The sequence below is a fragment of the Balaenoptera borealis genome (genome assembly GCF_965194805.1).
Source record: "Balaenoptera borealis genome assembly, chromosome: 3".
Classification (NCBI taxonomy): Eukaryota; Metazoa; Chordata; class Mammalia; order Artiodactyla; family Balaenopteridae; genus Balaenoptera; species Balaenoptera borealis.
The window spans coordinates 33121724-33140178 of record NC_138866.1 but is presented as its reverse complement, the minus strand read 5'-3'; the positions used below and the strand labels follow the sequence as shown (position 1 = coordinate 33140178).

The following is an 18455-nucleotide window of genomic DNA, read 5'->3' as shown; positions in this document are numbered from 1 at the left end:
GTCCTGCTTCTTGTTTCTCCTGGGCACGATTTACCACACATGCCAGTGCCCCGGCTCACAGGCCATCTATTCCAGCCCTGCATCCCGCCCGCCCATCTTGCTGGGGCCGTGCTCTGTGCAGCTCTCAGCACATCCTGTTTGTTCAGTCTCCTTTGTCTCCCACTGGAGCAATAGGGAGAGAGGATTCCTCTGAGTCCGTTTGCTTTGGGCTTTGAAATCAGATCCTGGCACACCTGATTACACTCAATAGCTGGAAATGGTAAGGATGTCCGATGGGCAGAGGGCTCTTGTTTTAAGCTGTGCACACCAGGAAGGCAGGGGCTGGGTCTCCTCCTTGGGTCTGCGGTTGGAAGGGGCAGGATGCTCTGACAGGAAAAGCAAACAGTGTAACTGAAGGGAAATTCACTTGAAAAAGAACGCAGAGCACGACCATCAAGCAGCATGTAAACTGTCCCTGAGGACACAAAATGGAGCTTGGACTCATTCCTCCCGCCTCCTGCATCCCTAGTTGGGAAACATTCAGTTCCAGTAACCATCTGCCCAACAGCCGGGAGGGTCAAACCTCCCTGTCCTTCTTTTTTCTGTACAAGTGTTGCCACTGAGACCTTGGCAAAGGGAATAAAAACATAGCAACTTACATGCCACACAGTGGGAAGCTCAGCAGGCATTGGAACATTAAAGGGCAGCTCCAGTGCTTCCAAGAGCGCCTCAGCCTCCATGCACTGCAAGCTTTCCCACAGAGATGCTACCCCAGTGCACTGGTCCAGTGGCTTGAAAAGTCATTAGGAAAATTTCACACATACAAAAAAGGCATAAGAAGCAAGCTTGACCCACACCCAGCTTAAGAAATGAAAGATTACGGATGCAGTTAGAGCCTCCAACGCCCTCTCTGAACCCATCCTCTTCCCCACCTCTCCAGAGGTAACCGCTCAGCCATGCTGGGCATATCCCTATACTTTGTACATCCCGGTGATGTGTGCGGCCATCTTTGGGGTAATCGCTTAAACTTTTTGAGACTCACTGTCTTCACCTGTATAAAGGGGCTATTGAGAGGATTAAAGGGAATATTTTATGATAAATATTTGGCTGTTGTTCTTACAATAAGGAAAAAGTCAGCAGAAAGAATTAGGTCAAATGCAAGGCTCTTCCCAGCCTGGCCCTGACCTGCCTGGACAGCCTCCCCTCGACCTGCCTGGACAGCCTCCCCTCCTCTCTGCAGCCCTCCCCAGCCTTCCAAATGCCATGCTCCCCAGATAAGGCACCAGTTTTCACGGCTTTGGGCCAATGCGGCTGCTGTGCTTACCTGCCTGAAATGCTCGTCCCCTGTTTCAGTCTTCTTCAACTCTGGGCTTAGATGTCACCAACTCTGGGAGGCCTTTCCCATCACCTCAGGCAGTGACTCCCGGTGCTCCCATGGCCCTCTGTCTTTGAGCACTTGTAATGTGCGCATGACATTCCCAATATGCCCACCCCACTTTCTCACTGAGCTGCAAATGCAGCAAGGCCAGGGGCGTCTCCTCTGGCCGCTCCAGCCAGTGGCCAACCCATTGCCTGCTGGCGCAGGGCAGGCCCATGCTGAGTGAGTGAGTGAGTGAGTGGGGGCATGAATGAATGACAGTTCAGTCATCAGACTTACAACTTTCTGCCCCAGTTAACATGGAGAAGTCCCCAGTTCTCCTTATAGGCATTTTTCTCCTCTAAGTCCCAAATCGCCTCTGTCCTCGAAGCACAAAACTAAAAGGTCTCTTTGTATTTCTCAAAGTTGGAGCAAATATAATAGGAGCATGAACTTTCTACCTTCATAATTTCAACAAACAAGAGCTTTAAAGAGAGTCCTGGACGGGCTTTATGCAGGCCTTAAACGTGTTTTTCTCGCTGTCTTGCCACTTGTGTTCTTTTTCTTCTTTGCAGCCTATAGAAATTCTTAAAGACAGAGAAATACACAAGCCCATTCGTCTTGCTTAGAAAATCCATTTTACCACAACAAAACCCAAATATTGGGAAACAAGAGCCTGGCTATTAAGGTGTTCTCACCCGCACCCATTGTTCTCTGCCAGAACATTTGGTTGCTACTGTGTAGATTCAGCTTTAGTCATGGAATTTTAGAGGATGTGTCTGAGAAGTGGGATCAAGGGCAAGCCTGATGGTAATCTGCACCATAAGCCGATTGGGTGCCCTGGCACTGAAAATGGGCACACAGGTCTGCCCAGGAAGGAAACGTGAATTGAGCATGAGAGCAGGGGTTGGGGTGTGTGCCTGGAACACAAAGGTCAGCCTTGAGTTTTTTTTACTCTCTTTTTTCCCACATTTTAAATTTTTATCAAGGTGAAATTAACATAATATAACCATTTTAAAGTGAACAATTAAGTGGCAATTAGAACATTCACAATGTTGTGTGCAAGCACCACCTCTTTCTAGTTCCAAAACCGTTTCATCACCCTGAAAGGAAACCCCATACCCATTAGGCAGTGCTCCCCAATCACCCTTCTTCTCAGATCCTAGAAGACCCCAGTCTGTGTTCTGTCTCTCTGGATATACCTATTCCAGATATTTTATATAAATAGAATCATATAGTACATGACCTTTTGTGGCTGGCTTCTTTCACTAGCATGTTTTTTAGGTTCATCCACATTGTAGCATGTATCAGTACTTCATTTCTTTTTATGGCCGTGTAATATTCCATTGTATGGATATACCACCTTTTGTTTATCCATTCATCCACTGATGGACATTTGGGCTGTTTCTACCTTTTGGCTATTGTGAATAGTGGTGGTATGAATTTGTGTGTACATGTATTTATGTGAATGCCTGTTTTCAATTCTTTGGGGTATATACGTAGAAGTAGAATTGCTGGATCATATAGTAATTCTATGTCTAACTTTTTGAGGAACTGCCACACTGTTTTCCACAGTGGCTGAACCGTTTTACATTCCCACCAGCAATGGAAGAGCACAGGTCAGATTTCATTCTTCTGGGAGTCACATTCTAAAGTGGTACGAGGCCCTTCCAGGTCTAAAGGGCCATTTTCGATGTACACAGAACTCACAGTCTATATGTGAAGATATAAATTCTGTACAAACCTGTGGACAGGGAAAGCGGAGAAAGTGGAGCCCTTGGTAGACAAGTTGAAGGATGGTTCGGAAAGTAATGGACTTTACCTGGCTCCTTGCCGCGCTATCCTTAGCTAAACAAGGAACACACTGAAGAATTTCATTGTCTACCATGGCTTCTTTTCACTTCTTTCCAGTTTGTCTTCACTCCTACTTTATTCTCAAGACCGTAGGGTCGCAGTGACTTTTCCACCCTTGACCAGATGCCAGTAAACATGTGGGACTCTGTTAGCTTGTGATCCAGCGTTTTAGAGCTCCCACATTTGTGAATGCTGAATGCTACACATGCCACTCGTCAACATCTGCAAGCCAGAAATAGGGGGAATACCTTGAAAGAGAGAGCTGCAAAAGCAGAGTTATTAATAGTAGCTGTTGAGAAGAAAGGAAGGCCATCAACAGAGCCCTGCTGAATTAGACTCTTCAGAGGGAAAGGGCACAGAACTGGTTTCTTTCTGGAAACCACCTAGAAGGAACCAAGGCCTGTGTTAAATCTACATATCAGTATTATTTGATTGGAAGAATAAAAAGTACTCTAGAGTTATAATCTTCTCTCACAGTCTGGCAGCTGAGATCTCAGCCATCTCAGCCATCTAGGGGGGGAAGGCCTTCCTGAGAAGGCTGGGGAACACCTGGGACGGCACCCTTTCTATTAGGCACAGATCTTCATGGCTGAAGAAGGGTCTGAAAGAGGAAATGGAGAAGAGGGGTCGGGGAGTAGGGCCAGAGGAGGCCTCTGAGAAAAGAGAGGAACGGAGTCTCCTAGGTGTTCTCTGTGAGCGCGGGGCCTTGGCAGGATGGCAAGGAGAAGAGAAGCGGAAGGGCCTGAGCACTGGGAGAATTAGTGCTTCCTGAGACTTGGCAGGAAGGAGACTCATCACACCATTTGGAAGTAGGTCTTCGCAGCTCACTCATAAGCCTCAGAGGCGCAATGCGCTTGGAACAGGAGACCCCAGGACTCAGGTCTGAATTGAGCTCTGCCACTGGACGCCGTGAGGGAGTTGGTCTCAGTTTTTCACAGGGCAGGTGGAACTTGTCCTCACTACCTGCCAGTAAATAAAGAATGAATGGCCAGATTATCTTTCAAAGATGGACCACACTCCCTTTTTGGGGTCAGATGGGGAACTGGTGATGTCAGCCTGGAGAGGAGTGAGCCTCCTCCCCAGCCACAGGTGAGATCTCTTAACTTTTTAGTCATAATCCAACAGGACATTTTGCAGGGTTAGTGGGTGTGGTGGGCTAAATGGTGCCCCCGCCCCAAAAGATATGTCCACATCCTAATCCCTGGAACCCGTGAATGTGACCTTTGGGAAAAGGGTCTTTGCAGATGTAATTAAGTTAAAGATCTTGAGATGAGATCATCCCAGATTACCTAGGTGGGCTCTAAATCTGATGAGAAGTGTCTTTATAAGAGACACACAGAGAGAGACATGAAGAAGAGAAAGCCATGTGAACATGGAGGCAGAGACTGGAGTGATGCTGCCATAAGCCAAGGAACACCTGGAGCCACCAGAAGCTGGCAGAGGCAAGGACATATCCTCCCCTGAGGGGAGCACACCCCTGCCGACCCCTTGATTTTGGACTTCTGGCCTCCAGAACTGTGAAAGAATGAATTTCTGTTGTTTTTTTAAGAAATTTTTAAAATTTTATTTATTTATTTATTTATTTATTTTTGGCTGTGTTGGGTCTTTGTTGCTGCGTGCAGGCTTTCTCTAGTTGCGGTGAGCGGGGGCTACTCTTTGTTGCGGTGCGCGGGCTTCTCATTGCGGTGGCTTCTCTTGTTGCAGAGCACAGGCTCTAGGCACACGGGCTTCAGTAGTTGTGGCACTCAGGCTCAGTAGTTGTGGCTCACAAGCTTAGTTGCTTCGCAGCATCTGGGATCTTCCCGGACCAGGGCTCGAACCCATGTCCCCTGCATTGGCAGGCGGGTTCCCAACCACTGCACCACCAGGGAAGTCCTAAATTTCTGTTGTTTAAGCCACCAGGCTTGTGATCATTTGGTGTGGCAGCCCTGGGAATCTAATACAGTGGAGATGCCCAGAGAGAGGTAGGGACTGGAGAGCGGGAGAGTCTAGAGGTCTGGAAAACCAAGTTCAGTCCTGGATTTGCTGTTGGTGTCTGCGGTGGACTTCATTAACTGTGTGCTGTGGGTCTGTTTCCTCTTGTTTTCCTCACATACTTGCTCCTTATGACTGAGTGTGGGGCTCGTGGCTCACTCAAGGAGGCTACTCAGGATTCAAGAAGATCAGATCAGACACTCCCACCTGTTTGAAATGGTGGTAGTAGTAATGACCACACTCCTTCTAGAGAGTCTAACATATACTAGATATGTTTACATACATTGTCTTGTTTGATCCTCAAAATAATTCTACAAGGTTAGTATTCACATCCCCATCTTACAGATGAAGAAACTGAGGTTCTGAGAGGTCATATAGCCTGTTCAAGGTCATTCAGCAAATGAGCCCAGGTCTGCCTATGCTCGATCCGCAGCATTACAATAAGGCTCAAGCCCCACAAAGACATTGGGTCCAGAGTCCCACAGCATCCCACAGCACCCAGCTGGATGATGAAAGGGGATTTGTTTATTTTCTGAATATTAGCAGCACTGGCATTACAGTTGGGTGATGGATGACTGAGATTAAGTTTGCTGAGAGAACCTGGTTAGACCCTGTTAACAGCAGAGTGATGGCAAAATATCCACATTCGGGGGAGATACGGCCACAACTGAGACCGATCTTGGTCCTCTGGGCCCCAAGGCCCCAAGCCTTTCTCCTCTCTCACCTTGTTAGAGGAAGAGATGAAACCCCTAACCGAGTGGCCTGTGCCGAGTGAGAAACTGCACAGTCCACACACAGGGGACACATCTGCTTAGCTCCTTCCCCAGCCAGGACCAAGAAGAGAGGAAACCAGCTGAGAGATGGGCTCTAGAAAGGCCTGTCCTGAGCAGCCCGGCACATCTGGGGCCCCCTCTTGCCTGGCGGGACTCGGGCAGGCTCCATGCATCAGGAGTCCCTGTGCCTTTCACAGCGTCCGCATCAGAGTTTTAGGAGATCTAGGCTGATCCCCCTCTGGCTGTGGCTTAGGCCGGGCCGTGGCTAACACGGCAGCTGCTTCCCTGTCCTTCCAGCACTCTTTGTTGGAGGGAGAGCTGGAGCACGGAGACAACCCAAGGACCTGCCAGATTTCCTCCTGTGCAGACCTCTGTGCGAGATAAAGTCAGGCAAGGCTGAGCCACAGGGCAGCAGCATAATAAATTCCTTCTGGCCTCCTCCCGGCCTCATTGTTCTATTGCAGGAGTTGTTTTGAGTACGATCAAAAGGAAGGAAGAGCCCTGTGCTATCAGGCTGGGGAAGAAGGATGCTCTCCTGACCGCTCCTGTTGCCCTTGGCCACCCTCACGTTAAATATGAGGAAACCGAAGGGCAGTGTGCAGCCTAACCCCATCCGCGTGGTGAGACGCATGGCCGTCTCTGAGGCAGCACCCCCGTCGGAACCCACTGACGGCCGCCGTGGTCGTCCAGCCCTGGTCCTTTCAACCCGGTCAGAGCGCTGGGAGGTCCGAGTCCAGGGTCAGCGGTGGCGTGGGGTGGGAGCCGGAAGAGGGCCCTGGAGTGGCCGCATTAGCTGTTGTTTACCCCTTGGGCTGAGAACTGAGGCTGTAAGGCCATAACCCTTGGAAATAATAGGCCAGAAAAGGAACTTCCCGAGTTTGGCTGGCCTAGTGCCTATGGCTCAAGAGAGTGAATAGCTCAAGCTCTCGGGAAACATAGTCAGCTTCAGGATTTGTGGCCTTTCCTCTGCTCTGCCCAGGTTCATGGGGCGGTGCGCGCCGTCAGGCCCCATGGCTGGATTCCTGTGGGGAACTGGAGCAGAAAGCATCGCCTTCCTTCAGCCCCTGACTACAGAGGCAGGGAGGGCGGAGCTGAGGGTTCCTGCTCACAGACTCGAAGGCTCAGGGAGTCCTTTGCCCCTCAGACACCTGCCCTGCCCTGATGCCCAGAGCCTGATTCACCAGGTGCCTGCTGCAGCGGCCCGGTCACCTTTGTCTGGGCTGGAGGCCACGTCTGAGCCATCAGAAGAGCCTCAGTGGGAGAGGGTATCATTGTGCTTCCTCAACCAGAAAGGTGGTTTGAGTTCGGCCAGAGCAGCCCAAGCAAACAAGCAGAAGCCTGTCAATGGAAAGATGGGGGCTGCTGGGAGATCACACGACAACAAAATGAGAACCATTATCAGTCTCGTCCCAGCCCGAAGGAGGGAGAGCCTTTGAAGCCACAGACAGGCTGAACAGAACTTTCCACCTGAGAGACGCTGGAGATGGGAGGTCAGGCTGCACGCAGCCCCACAAAACCTGATCAAAGCCTGCTGCAGAAGGGGGGGTGGGGCACAGCTGCAGCCCCTGCTCCCTCCACGGGGCCGCCCAGGGCCTTCTGAAGACAACCCGGCTGCCTTTGCAGGGGCCTGTGGGAAAACCCAGCACGGATGCACTGTGCAGCCAAACCCCCTGAGCACTGCCGGGAGAAGGGAAAGTACACCCCTCAGTGGTCCTGAAAAGAAGAGGAAGGGAATCAAAGCACACAGAAAATGCAGAGACCACCCACCTGATGAGCTCCTACCTTTCGGAAACAAATAACTGCTGGCTTCCCAGGCATACTTCTAAAAGAACAAACAGACTGAACACGCCACCTCAAAGCTCTGTGCATTGGGGGATTTGTGGGAAGCCTGGCCCCTTGTAAGCGTCAGAAGCTTAATTTAAAGCGTATTGACCTCTGCGGTGCCTATTCGAGGGTTTCCTTGCATCTGCTCTCCTCCCTGGCAACGGAGAAACAGCAAAAAGCCTCCTTCAGGGAGGCACAGGGCCCTATGTGGACACCTTTACCGCGCTTCTCTCAGGCTGGACGGTGGTGTCTGCCAGGGATCATTCTCGGGGCATCTTCTAGGCTGGATCCGGGCTGAGGGCACCTGTGTTGGTCCTGCCTCGACCGGTCCCTCTGGGACAGCCTAGCCCACCCTGCCTGGCCTCGCATCTCCTCCCTCCTGACTGGAGCTCGCCTTTGGAGGACTAGTGCTTCAAGGAGCCCACAGTTTGGTCTTTTCTGAAGGGTGTGCAACAGAGCAAAGTCATCTCCACTGGGTTCTCTTTCTCAAAAGACTGGGAAGGTTCTGTTCTCCTCCCTCTTGGGGATGGGTTTGGAGAGAGGGTGGAGGGGAGTAGTACTGTGGAGTCCTTGGAGGTATTTGGGGGAAGGAGGGAATGTATGGAGGAAGTAGGTTGCCCAGGAGAGCTGGGGGAAACTGAGGTGAGAAAGTTCCAGAACCTCTGGTTTAACCAGCTGACCTTTCTTTCTAAAATGGATGAACAAGGGCTAGACAGAGGGCCTCAGGGAGGCGAAACAGGATGGAGGACAGCGGCATCTCCTCTCCCCACGTCTCCAGAGGCTGGATCCTGAAGAGGGGAATTACTGATCACCCACCCACTACTCACTAGGAGATCTATACCTTTTTATGACTTCGCCTGTGAGATGGATGGGATTTTCTCCATTTTACAAGTAGCAAAACAGAGATTCCAGGAGGTGACCGAGGCTCTCCTAGGACGTACGTGGAACCGTGGAGTGAGAACTCACCCCCTGTGGCCTGGCTCCAAAGTTCATAACCTTCCCCGCTGTTTCTGGTCCTGCCCTGCCTCTCAAGGCTAGGTATGTGTTCGTGAATGCTCCATAAATATTTGTTAAACTGAGCTGAACTGACTAGCTGAACACACACAGACCTCTTTCACCCTGACCAAGAGGAATCCTTAGAGGGTCCGGGTTATGGGAAACAAATTCTCCGAGGCACCAAATAAAACCCTGCTCTGAGGTGCAAGAAGGCCTTTTCGGAAATTAATACCTAATAAACTTGACACTGACCCCCCAAAAGGAAAAACAGAAGGGAGATGGACCAGTAAAAAGCAGAGTAGGTAGATAATAAAACCTCACAGTGCCATCTTTCTTCCAGGAAGCACAAAGCCCTCACAGGCTCTCATTACATCTTCATCCTCACGGCCCTGCCTAGAGGTGGTGGACGCCTGTGGACGGTAGCCCACACGTTAAGCATGGACAGACTTGAGTACCAAAAGCCTTAGCAGTCCTCCCCAAGGCAAAACGGAGCACAGAGACGAACTGGGAGCACAGACACTTTCCCCAAACCTGTGTGAGGTGCTACCTCTAGCTATGTTTCCTGACTCAGCAAGTAAAGCCAGGTCCTTCTTTGAGAGGTTTGGGGGGCAGGGGTCAGATGGGCTAGGAATGAGGGGGCACAGCTGAGGAATTAGGCCTCACTTTGGCCCGCGCACAGTATACATCCTCCTTTGTTCGTGCACAGGCACGTTCTTTAATTTAGGCTGTGCTCACTTGTGTACATCGCCGGTGCTCACACTCATGGGGCACAGAAGCCCGGGCCGGGCCCCTCACTTTGGGTAGGGCCACAGCAGACAATAAAACCCTCTGATGATGAAGGCAGGAAAATGGCATCCGGGGTGACACTCATCCAGGAAGGCCTGGTGGACGTGGGATGTTGAGGCTCAGACAGCTGGAGAGCGGAAAAGGGACTTAATTGCAAAAGAGTCATTCTTTTTTGCTGGTTCATGTCCAACCATGTCATTTCTTGGCTTTAATAACATCATCATCATAATAATTGCACATGGCTTTTTAATGGCTCTGCATGACCAGCTAGCATAGGCACAAATTCCCTCTCTGGGCCCCAGAGCCCTGTCACAGCGTGACTCCATCTGGGACCCCAGGCTTATTTCTTGCTCCTCTCCTAATTTCTGTACAGGGATTCCCAATTTGTGAGCTGCAGACCTGTGGGGGCCATGGAGTTTCAGCAAGGGGTCCCTAACTCTGTACGCTACACCAAATACGGGCTGCAGCCTGAATCAACCGTATGCAAGATTCAGGCTCATTTGAAAGGGTTGTCAAATTTCTAGCCGTTCTTTGTCATTGTGTGTTTTCTTGGGTACCCAAGTTCAACAACTATTATGAGAAGGAGCCCGCATTGTGATAGTGGTTTTCAAACTGGGATCCGAGGAACCCCTCAGAGAGTCCCTGAAGTATAGCTGGGGGAAGGATCAGGATGGAGCCAGATCAGATGTGACCACATACACACACACACACACACACACACACACACACACAACTAACTCATCCCCTTCCCTTGCAACCAGAGCAACTCTACTTTTTTCACTTTTGCACAGTCAGTGCAAAGACAGCGTCCCCTGTGCATACGTAGTGCAACATTTACTGCAGTCAGGGCCGGGGGTGGAGAAATCCAGCTCTTGTGCCCCAAAGTTCCCAGAGGGGTAGTGGTCACTTAGGGCTCATTTTCATCTCCTTTAGTTTCTACCCAAATTAGTCTTTGCTCATGTGGCTGGTGCCTTCTACCCAGGCCCTCCAGAGGACACGGTTTGCCCTCAGGCAGCCTGGGGCTAGAATAATGGGAGATGACAAAGCAGGACCCTGAGGTGGTGTTAGGTAGTTAGTCAGACATGAGCATGTCCTGCCCCATCCTGGATGGGGTCATCTTTCCCTCCCCTACCTGGACACTGGTGATCAGAACACGCCCAGAGATCCTCCCTCTTGTGGTCAAGGACCACCGCTGGGTTTCCAGCCATATCAGGACCAAGCAAGATAAAACCACCAGCACAGATTAGCACAGGCATACCAAGACCTAAAGGGTGACTCAGAGTAACCCGGGGTTCATTATGCCGTATAGGTAATAAATCAGCATGGCAGTTTTTGCCTCCCCCCCTGACAATGGGACTTGTGGAAATTCCTCAGCTGAGCCTCTGTCCTCCCAGCCTGGTTTCAGACAGGGCAGCAAATAAAGAAATTCTCTAAACAATCCAGAACACTGCTTATTGGCATGTGAAACTCAGGCAGGAAATCGAAAGGGATGCCTTTGTCCCTGCTTTTTGCTCTACCGTCACATGTGCTTTAAAAAAGCCACCTTCCCAGCACTCAGGCTCAGTAAATGCTACAAAACGGATGGCAAACCTCTCTGTTACAAGAAGGTCCCATTAGAGGCAAAATGAGAAGCAATGGCAAGCTGACCCAGGCCTGTCAAGGCTATGACTGAGCCAGTTGGAATGTGGCTGTGTGTGTGTGTGTGTGTGTGTGTGTGTGTGTGTGTGTGTGTGTGTGTGTGTGTGTACATAGGAATATAAACATCCTTGGCTCTGAGCTCCTGGGGGTATGTGCTGGGGGTATGCTGACTGGGCAAAAAGTTTCATGTGTGTCTGAGAGGGTGACAGGGAGCTCCCACACACCTAGCTGCTCAAGTTTCTAGTTGTGGGAGAACCAAGGGGAAGTTTTGAGAATGCGAGGGTATCTGTGTGTGAGCGTGTGTCTCCGTTCATGCGTGCTGGGGGAAACTGAGGGGAAATTTTGCGTTTGGGTGTGTGCGCACGAATGGTGGGTGTGCACGCATTCAAGTGTGCCGAGGGGAAGCGGAGAGAAAGTTTTGAGAGTCTGTGAAAATCCTCGGTTAGAAGAAAACCTGGCAACTCCCCATACCACAGGTTGGTACACATTCAATGCTTGTGAAGCTAATTTCCTGTACTAGTTACCAGCCCTTGTTTATACAGGACACAAAAGATGATTTAGAGCAAAAGCTCCAGGTGTCAGAGGTGAGTCAAGGGCCAGTGTATTTCGAGAGGACGGGGAAGCAGAGTGGTGGAGGTGGGCTAAGTCACTGCCCTGTGCCTTCTGAAGGAGCAGTGAAATCAATTTTCAATTTTAATCCACAGTTCCCACCCTTATATGCTTGAAAGGGAGAGAAGATTGAACTCATCTTAAAATTAATTCTGTCCTTCATCGCTCTGAAGCCATTTTAGCACCCAATCTGCTCAGCCAATAGCAGCCGGGCGTTCTTGTGTGTTACGTGTTTTTAAGCTCGGCTGGCTTGCTTCGCTCTGAGATTTAGTCTGGGAGCCCAGCCCCAGAAAGTGTTTATGAGATTTTTCATCCCGCTGTATTCTGACTCACCTTTGTTTGGTGGCACAGAGGGTAGCGCTTGACTTAAGCACTCTGTTCTTTGCAGGGGGCCCCAGATCACGGAGGGTCCTTGGGCCGGCATCACAGCCAAGCTGAGGAGTGTGGACCATCACCCTGTGGTGTGCTATGGGCAGGCATTTCTGAATGCCTCTATGTAGGGAGACACTGCACTCCACAAACTCCTCGGCATGTGACCTTCTCAGAGTCTCTCTTGCCAGGGTGTTCGTTCATCCATGTGACACCCAGCTCATAACAAACTCTCAGTGACTGCTAATTAACCATGGTGCGTTCCTTTCTGTTTAAGGGCCATGAAGCCATTACCAGAGACAACAGAGCCAATATCGCTCATCAACCCAGCTCAGGACCTTGCTAGATCAGGTGTCCTGAAGACCTGCATGAGTTCCTGATGTGCCCATGTGTCAGTCATGAGCCTCTGCTCTTCCTGTAGTCTAGACTCAGGGAAGCAGGAGCAAAAATCTCCTGGCTGTTGGGTTCCATGGAGCAGAGAGCCCAATCCTATCAAGAGACCAAGTCTAGGCAAAACAGAGCTTTGAGGGTTATATCCACAACCCTTGGTGCTGGTGGAAGTGAAAAGTACCAACCAGGGAATGTGCTAGGGGGCTCACTGCGGGATAGAAACCGGAGGAGCTGTGCCTTATCCTCTTCCAGGCCAAGGTCTGAGCCCTGCTTAAGGCTATTTCTGAGCACAGAGTCCCTATGATGGTGGGACCCAAAGATGCTGATGGGAGCATTTCCCAGGTTTTGCCCTGGTCCAGCACAGGACTGCAGTTGTTTGTGATGGTAGGAGTTTGCTTTATACTTCATCCCTGCTCAGCTGGTGCCCTTCTGTCATCCTCAGGCAGTTCACAATCTCTAGTGAACTGGGAGACCTCTGAACAATAGCAGGACCCTAAGGATTGGGACCCATGACTCCTCAGTGAATTCTACACTCCTTTGAGGCACTACCTAAAGTTCAGGGAGAAGCTTGCCAAGGAAGAGGGACCTGGGGACAGCAGTGGAGATGGAGACGTGAGGTGCAGACCGTTATCCTTTGCAGGAACTCTCAGCTCCTGTTTGCTGGGGGTGGGGGGGTGGTCTTTACATAGAGTTGACATTCTGTGCAAGCTAGTGTGGCACTCTGTTGAGCTGTGATTCTGTTCAAGGCCCAACATAACCACCTCCCAGAAGAGGAGGAGAAGGGGGAGGGGGAGGGGTGTTCCAGGCCACTGCCACTGCAGCCTGGGGAGACATCCTTCCTTGGCTGGAAGTGTGTTCATTTGCGAAATGGGAGTATAGGGTTGTCAGGGCAAGTACTTGAACCCATAACGGAGTGGCAAGATAGTTGGCCAAGTTCTCTGTTGCCATTGGTTAATTGAGCATAAAGACACTTCCCTAAAGAGTGATGTTTGGGGGGCTTCCCTGGTGGCGCAGTGGTTAAGAATACGCCTGCCAACGCAGGGGACACGGGTTCGAGCCCTGGTCTGGGAAGATCCCACATGCCGCGGAGCAACTAAGCCCGTGTGCCACGTCTACTGAGCCTGTGCTCTAGAGCCAGCAATGAGGACCCAACACAGCCAAAAATAAATAAATTAATTAATTAATAAAATTATTTTTAAAAAAAGAGTGATGTTTGGAAGGAGCCTAGAGCTTGGTATGATGTGGCCGTTGAGTGGATCCTAAATCTGTCCTCTTTTGTCATGTGAGTGGAATGGTTGCCCAGTAGTTCTCTAGGTGAGGGGTCAGCAAACCTTTACTATGAGGGACACATAGTAAATATCTTCGGCTTTACAGGTCCTAGCATCTCTGCTACAATTACTAAAGAAGCCATAGAAAATATGTAAACAAGTGGGCATGGCTGTCTTCCAATAAAACTTTATTTACACAATCAGACTGTGGACCCAATCTGGCCCGTGGGCTGTAGTTTGCTGACCCCTGCTTTAGCTCATGCTAGGTGCCCAGCAAAACCTTGGGAAATTAATTTGTTGAAGATAGGTGAGTAGGGACCTCTCTGTCCATCCAGATCTTTGATTTTAACTGTTTTCACAGGCCCAGGTTCTGTGTTCCTGCCATGGGGTCACAGTGGCAAGACCCTCACCTCCTCTTCACTCCCCTCCCCCAGCTTTGACAGATCACAGGCTCATTCAAACCCACCCGCTTAATGGAGAGCAGAGTTTGTGAGCCTTCCAGGATCTGTTCCCCTCCCCCCTCCCCACCCAGGGCCTTTCCTTTCCATCCCCTTTGCGGGACACACAATTTGTAATCTCCTTAAAGCCCAAGAAGCGAGGTCTCTGATTCATGTAGATTAAAATCAGCTGCAACCTATTAATGGCCCAGAGCCCAAGACAGATTTTAGGAAACAAAAACACTGGACCAAATTAGACTGAACTGGCCTCTGTCTCCAGGGGAAGGAGGTGGGGTAGGAGGCTAGGGGTGAGGGGAGTGGCCATGTGGTTTTAATTAATTTGGATTCTCTTCCTGAAGCTAATTCACCCAACACAAAGCATGTGTAGCACCATGGAAGCCAGCAGCCTTGGAACTGGGCTCTCCCTGGTGCAGCCCCGGGTCCTGTTGGGGGACCGGGGCTGGTTGTGTGTCTGTAATTAACAGGTTTCAAAGTGGTTATTTTGGAAAAGAGAATTTCAGTGGCGCGTTAAAATCCTTTCATCAGCCATCAGCCAGCATCCCGAGGCCTTCAGCAAGGCCCTGGCCACTTATGGCTTCAGAGAGCTTTGAATTCCCAGGGTCTTGTTTGAGAATGTGGAGGCTTTTGCCTCGGGTTTTATTAGGCTGATGGTTACCATGATTTTCATTATGTTTATTGGTTACTGGGATCATAAAACTGTTTCTCTCTTCCTAGAGTAAAAAGGAAAAGAAAAAGAAGAGCCCCTGCCTTTCTAGAAGTTGCATAACGTACAAGCTGTGCCTCCCTCATGGGAAAGAGCTGGCTCTGCCTCTGGGCCGGTGTGGGGTGGTGCCGGGTAGGGGTGGCGGGGATCACGAGGCTGGAAGAGGCAGGGCCCCCGGCCAGCACCCCATCCTGACCTCGCATCTGAGGAAACTGAGGCCTAGAGAGATGCCTCCTGCTGGACTCCTGCTCTCAGACTCTCGGTCCAGCGTTCTTTTTCCTCTTGGTACATCAAGGCTGTGAACAGAGTTGCAAAGGTAGAGAAGGAGTCTGAATTCCTTAGGGCTGGCTGGTGCTTTGGGACAGTTCTGAGAGTGGAAGGAAATGGTGAAATTCACATGTGGCTTAAAATAAAGCACTGCAGTGGACAGGGGACTGATTCGGGCCAGTGGGGTGCGTTCTGAGTATGCCCCTCCAGGAGGGGGCTCTCGGGCACTGGACCGCTGCACTGAGGCCCTGAGAGGAGGAGAGGAGAGTCACCAGAGCCTTCACTTGGTACCCACAGCCCTGAGCTTCGGAAAGGAGGGAAATAGGTACCAAATCCCACAAGCCACAGAGATGATTTCTTACTTCTCTGAGTATAAAACCTCTGAAACCTGGTCAAGCTCCCAGAATCACCATATGGGGCAACAGGAACTTTGGTTAAGCCTGCGTTATCTGATAAATGGAACCCCAGCCTGGCTTTACTTCCTATTTTGATGATGGCTACCTTCCAGAACGTTCTTTCGTGGAGGACATGAAAAATATTCTGGGAGAATTGCTATTAAATAACCTCTGGTGATTAAAAACAATGGGTGGTCTCCAGAGCAGTAGGCCTGGCTTTCAGTAGGACACAAATAGTAAGACCTAGTCCACAAGAAAGCTATGAAGACGTGTTCAGAGAATTAGAGAGTGTCAGAGCTGGGAGGGAAATTCGAGTCCAGCCAGCCCAGAACTTCGTTTTACAAAGAGGGAAACTGAGGCCTGAAGCCAGAGTAGGGGGTCCAGCCCATGGTTTCTGTCTGTCAGGGTTTGCTCAACTCTACCATTCCTTACCAGGCCACAGTTCCCCTTTGCCTAGACATTTTTGTTCATTCATTCAATGTTTATTGATTACCTCCTATGTGTCAGACACTTCTAGGTGCTGGTAATTTTGTTTCTTTGAATTTTCTGAGATGGAATAAAAGAGGTCCATTTCTGTGGAATACATTAAAGAAGAAAAGGAAAATCTCCCCCCCGCCCCCAAGTTCAGGTTTTAGGAGAACTTTGTGAGACTGGGCATCCTTGGGAAACACCTGCCGTTCTGGGTGTGCCTCTTAGATGGCCTGATGACGTTACGTTCACGTAAGGACGGACTTAACCAGGATGCCTTCACTTGCAGTCACCACTTGGGTGACCGGCCCAAAGGATTCTGGGAGTGACAATTGTCAGGGATTCTCTGGATCCAAGTTTGAGCCAGTGCTGTTGGGAACCCAGGCCAGTTGAAGGAGTACAGATTGTAGGGGTCCCTCAGTCTGTTCACCATCATTCTCCTACAGTTCGCTTGTCAGTCCTTTGCTCTTGTTTACCTCTGTGTGAATAATTCCTCGACTATAAATCAGAGAACTTCGCACTGAGTTCTGGATTATCTGTGATCTTTAACTTTCCCAAGGTAAAAGAAATTAAACCAACAAATCTCTTTGTTTCTCATGGTGTAGCATCCAAATCATGGACACGCTGATCTGTGTAGAGCGAGCCAAGCCTGAGGCTACCCATCCCTCCCCACCCCCTCACACTCGCCTTGAGCAGTCATGTATGCATTCATTCATTGACTCATTGGTTCATTCGACAAATATTCAGTGAGCAACTATGTGCCAGACTCCATTCTAGACGCTGGAGATATAGAGTGAAAAAAGACAATGTCACTCCTTACTCTGTTTACATTTTAGTGGGAGCAACAGACAATAAGCAAACCAACTATATATATATATATATACACACACACACACACACACACATATACATCAACTAGTGATAAGTGCCTTGAAAAAAGTAAAGCACGATAAAGAGAGATATGGGTGAGGGGGACACTTTTACACACAGTGGAGTCAGGAAGACCTCTCTGAAGAACTGACATTTGGGCAAGGGTTGAATGAAGAGCATTCTAAGTAGAAGGAACAATAAATGCAAAGGCCTGGGACAGGAACCAGTCTGATGTATTGGGAACAGCAAGGAAGTCAAGATTGGAGCAGAGTGAGCAATGGGGACAACAAGGGTGCATAAGGTTGGAGAAGTAAGCAGAGTCCAGGTCAGGGAAGGAAGACTTCACTTGCGTTCTGAGCATCCTGGAGCATATTTGCAGCAGGAGAGTGATGGGGCAGAGATGCACATCAGAGAGCCATAGAGAAGCTGACAAAGCAATGATGGCTCAGCTCAGGTTAAACGTTTGCACTCAGACCCCTGGCAGGTGGTAGCTGTACCTCATGGGCGGTACCTGAAGTGGAAACCTTTGAGGGCTACATGTTTTGACAGGGGGAGGCTGGGCCTGGGAGCTCACTACCTCTCTACCAAATAGTCTTAAGCCCCAAAAAAGGAAATGCTGCTGTTTAAATAGTAGGGTTGGGACCCGTGAGTCATAGAACCCTCAGTCAACCAGGTTACCACTGGTAGGCTCTGGGAAATTGCTGATACCGGGTCTCAAGAGCCCCCAGCTGGGGAGTTGGGCTGCCTGTTGAGACCTCTGGATGCCTTCAGAGGAAGCAGGCTCAAACACAGACCTGGCCTTTAGGGGATCTGGCTTTATTTCTGGCTCACTGTATACTGTCTGGTCGGTTTCATTCCCAAGCCCTTCACTTTGCAAAATGTGGGCCACTTTACTGGGAGCAGAGGGAAGAAGGAAAAGGCATGGACTTTGGGTTCAGTCAGCCCTGGGATGCAACCCTTGCCTCACTGCTTAACAAGCTTTTGGAAATGCTACTGAACCTCCTACAACGGCACTGTCCAATAGCGTAGCCACCAGCCACATGTGGCTATTTAAATTTAAATCAATTAAAATGAAATAAAATTTAAAATTCAGTTCCTTAGTCCCACTCTGCACACTTCAAGTGCTCAGTAGCCACATGGAGCGGGTGACTATCATGGTACTGGGCAGTGCAGACATAGAACATTTCTGTCATGGCAGGAAGTCCTATTGGACAGTTTCACTTCTTTGAAAAGGAAGTAACCCATGAGAAACGAACATGTTAACACGCACAAAGCACAGGGTACTTCTCCTGTCTTATAGGTACCCAGCAAATGACAGTCACCATGATTTACTGTATGGATCCCTGTCCAGGCTCGGCTGCTGACCAGCTGTGGGGCCACTCAACCTCTCTGAGCCTCAGTTTTCTGATCTTTAAAATGGGAATAATAAGTAATGCTGGGTGAATTTCTCACAGCCTAACATAATCCTTATTTTTCT

The 18455-nt window shown here is 49.8% G+C and overlaps 1 protein-coding gene across 8 annotated transcripts in view; it reads left to right on the top strand.

Moving 5' to 3' along the window:
• RAD51B (RAD51 paralog B) overlaps window positions 1–18455 on the top strand; it is a 734492-nt gene that overhangs the window by 630265 nt on the left and 85772 nt on the right. For 5 of the 8 annotated variants that reach the window (XR_014242387.1, XR_014242389.1, XR_014242390.1 and 2 more), the window contains one exon: window positions 12179–12286. Coding sequence is in view for 1 of the 8 variants with exons in the window: in XM_082384412.1 (XP_082240538.1) it covers window positions 12179–12228 (50 nt within the window). In the remaining 7 variants the exon portion in view is untranslated. Of the gene's footprint in view, window positions 1–12178; window positions 13738–18455 lie in introns of those variants that run through there. The other 3 variants (XR_014242393.1, XR_014242388.1, XM_082384412.1) reach the window with 3 other exon arrangements.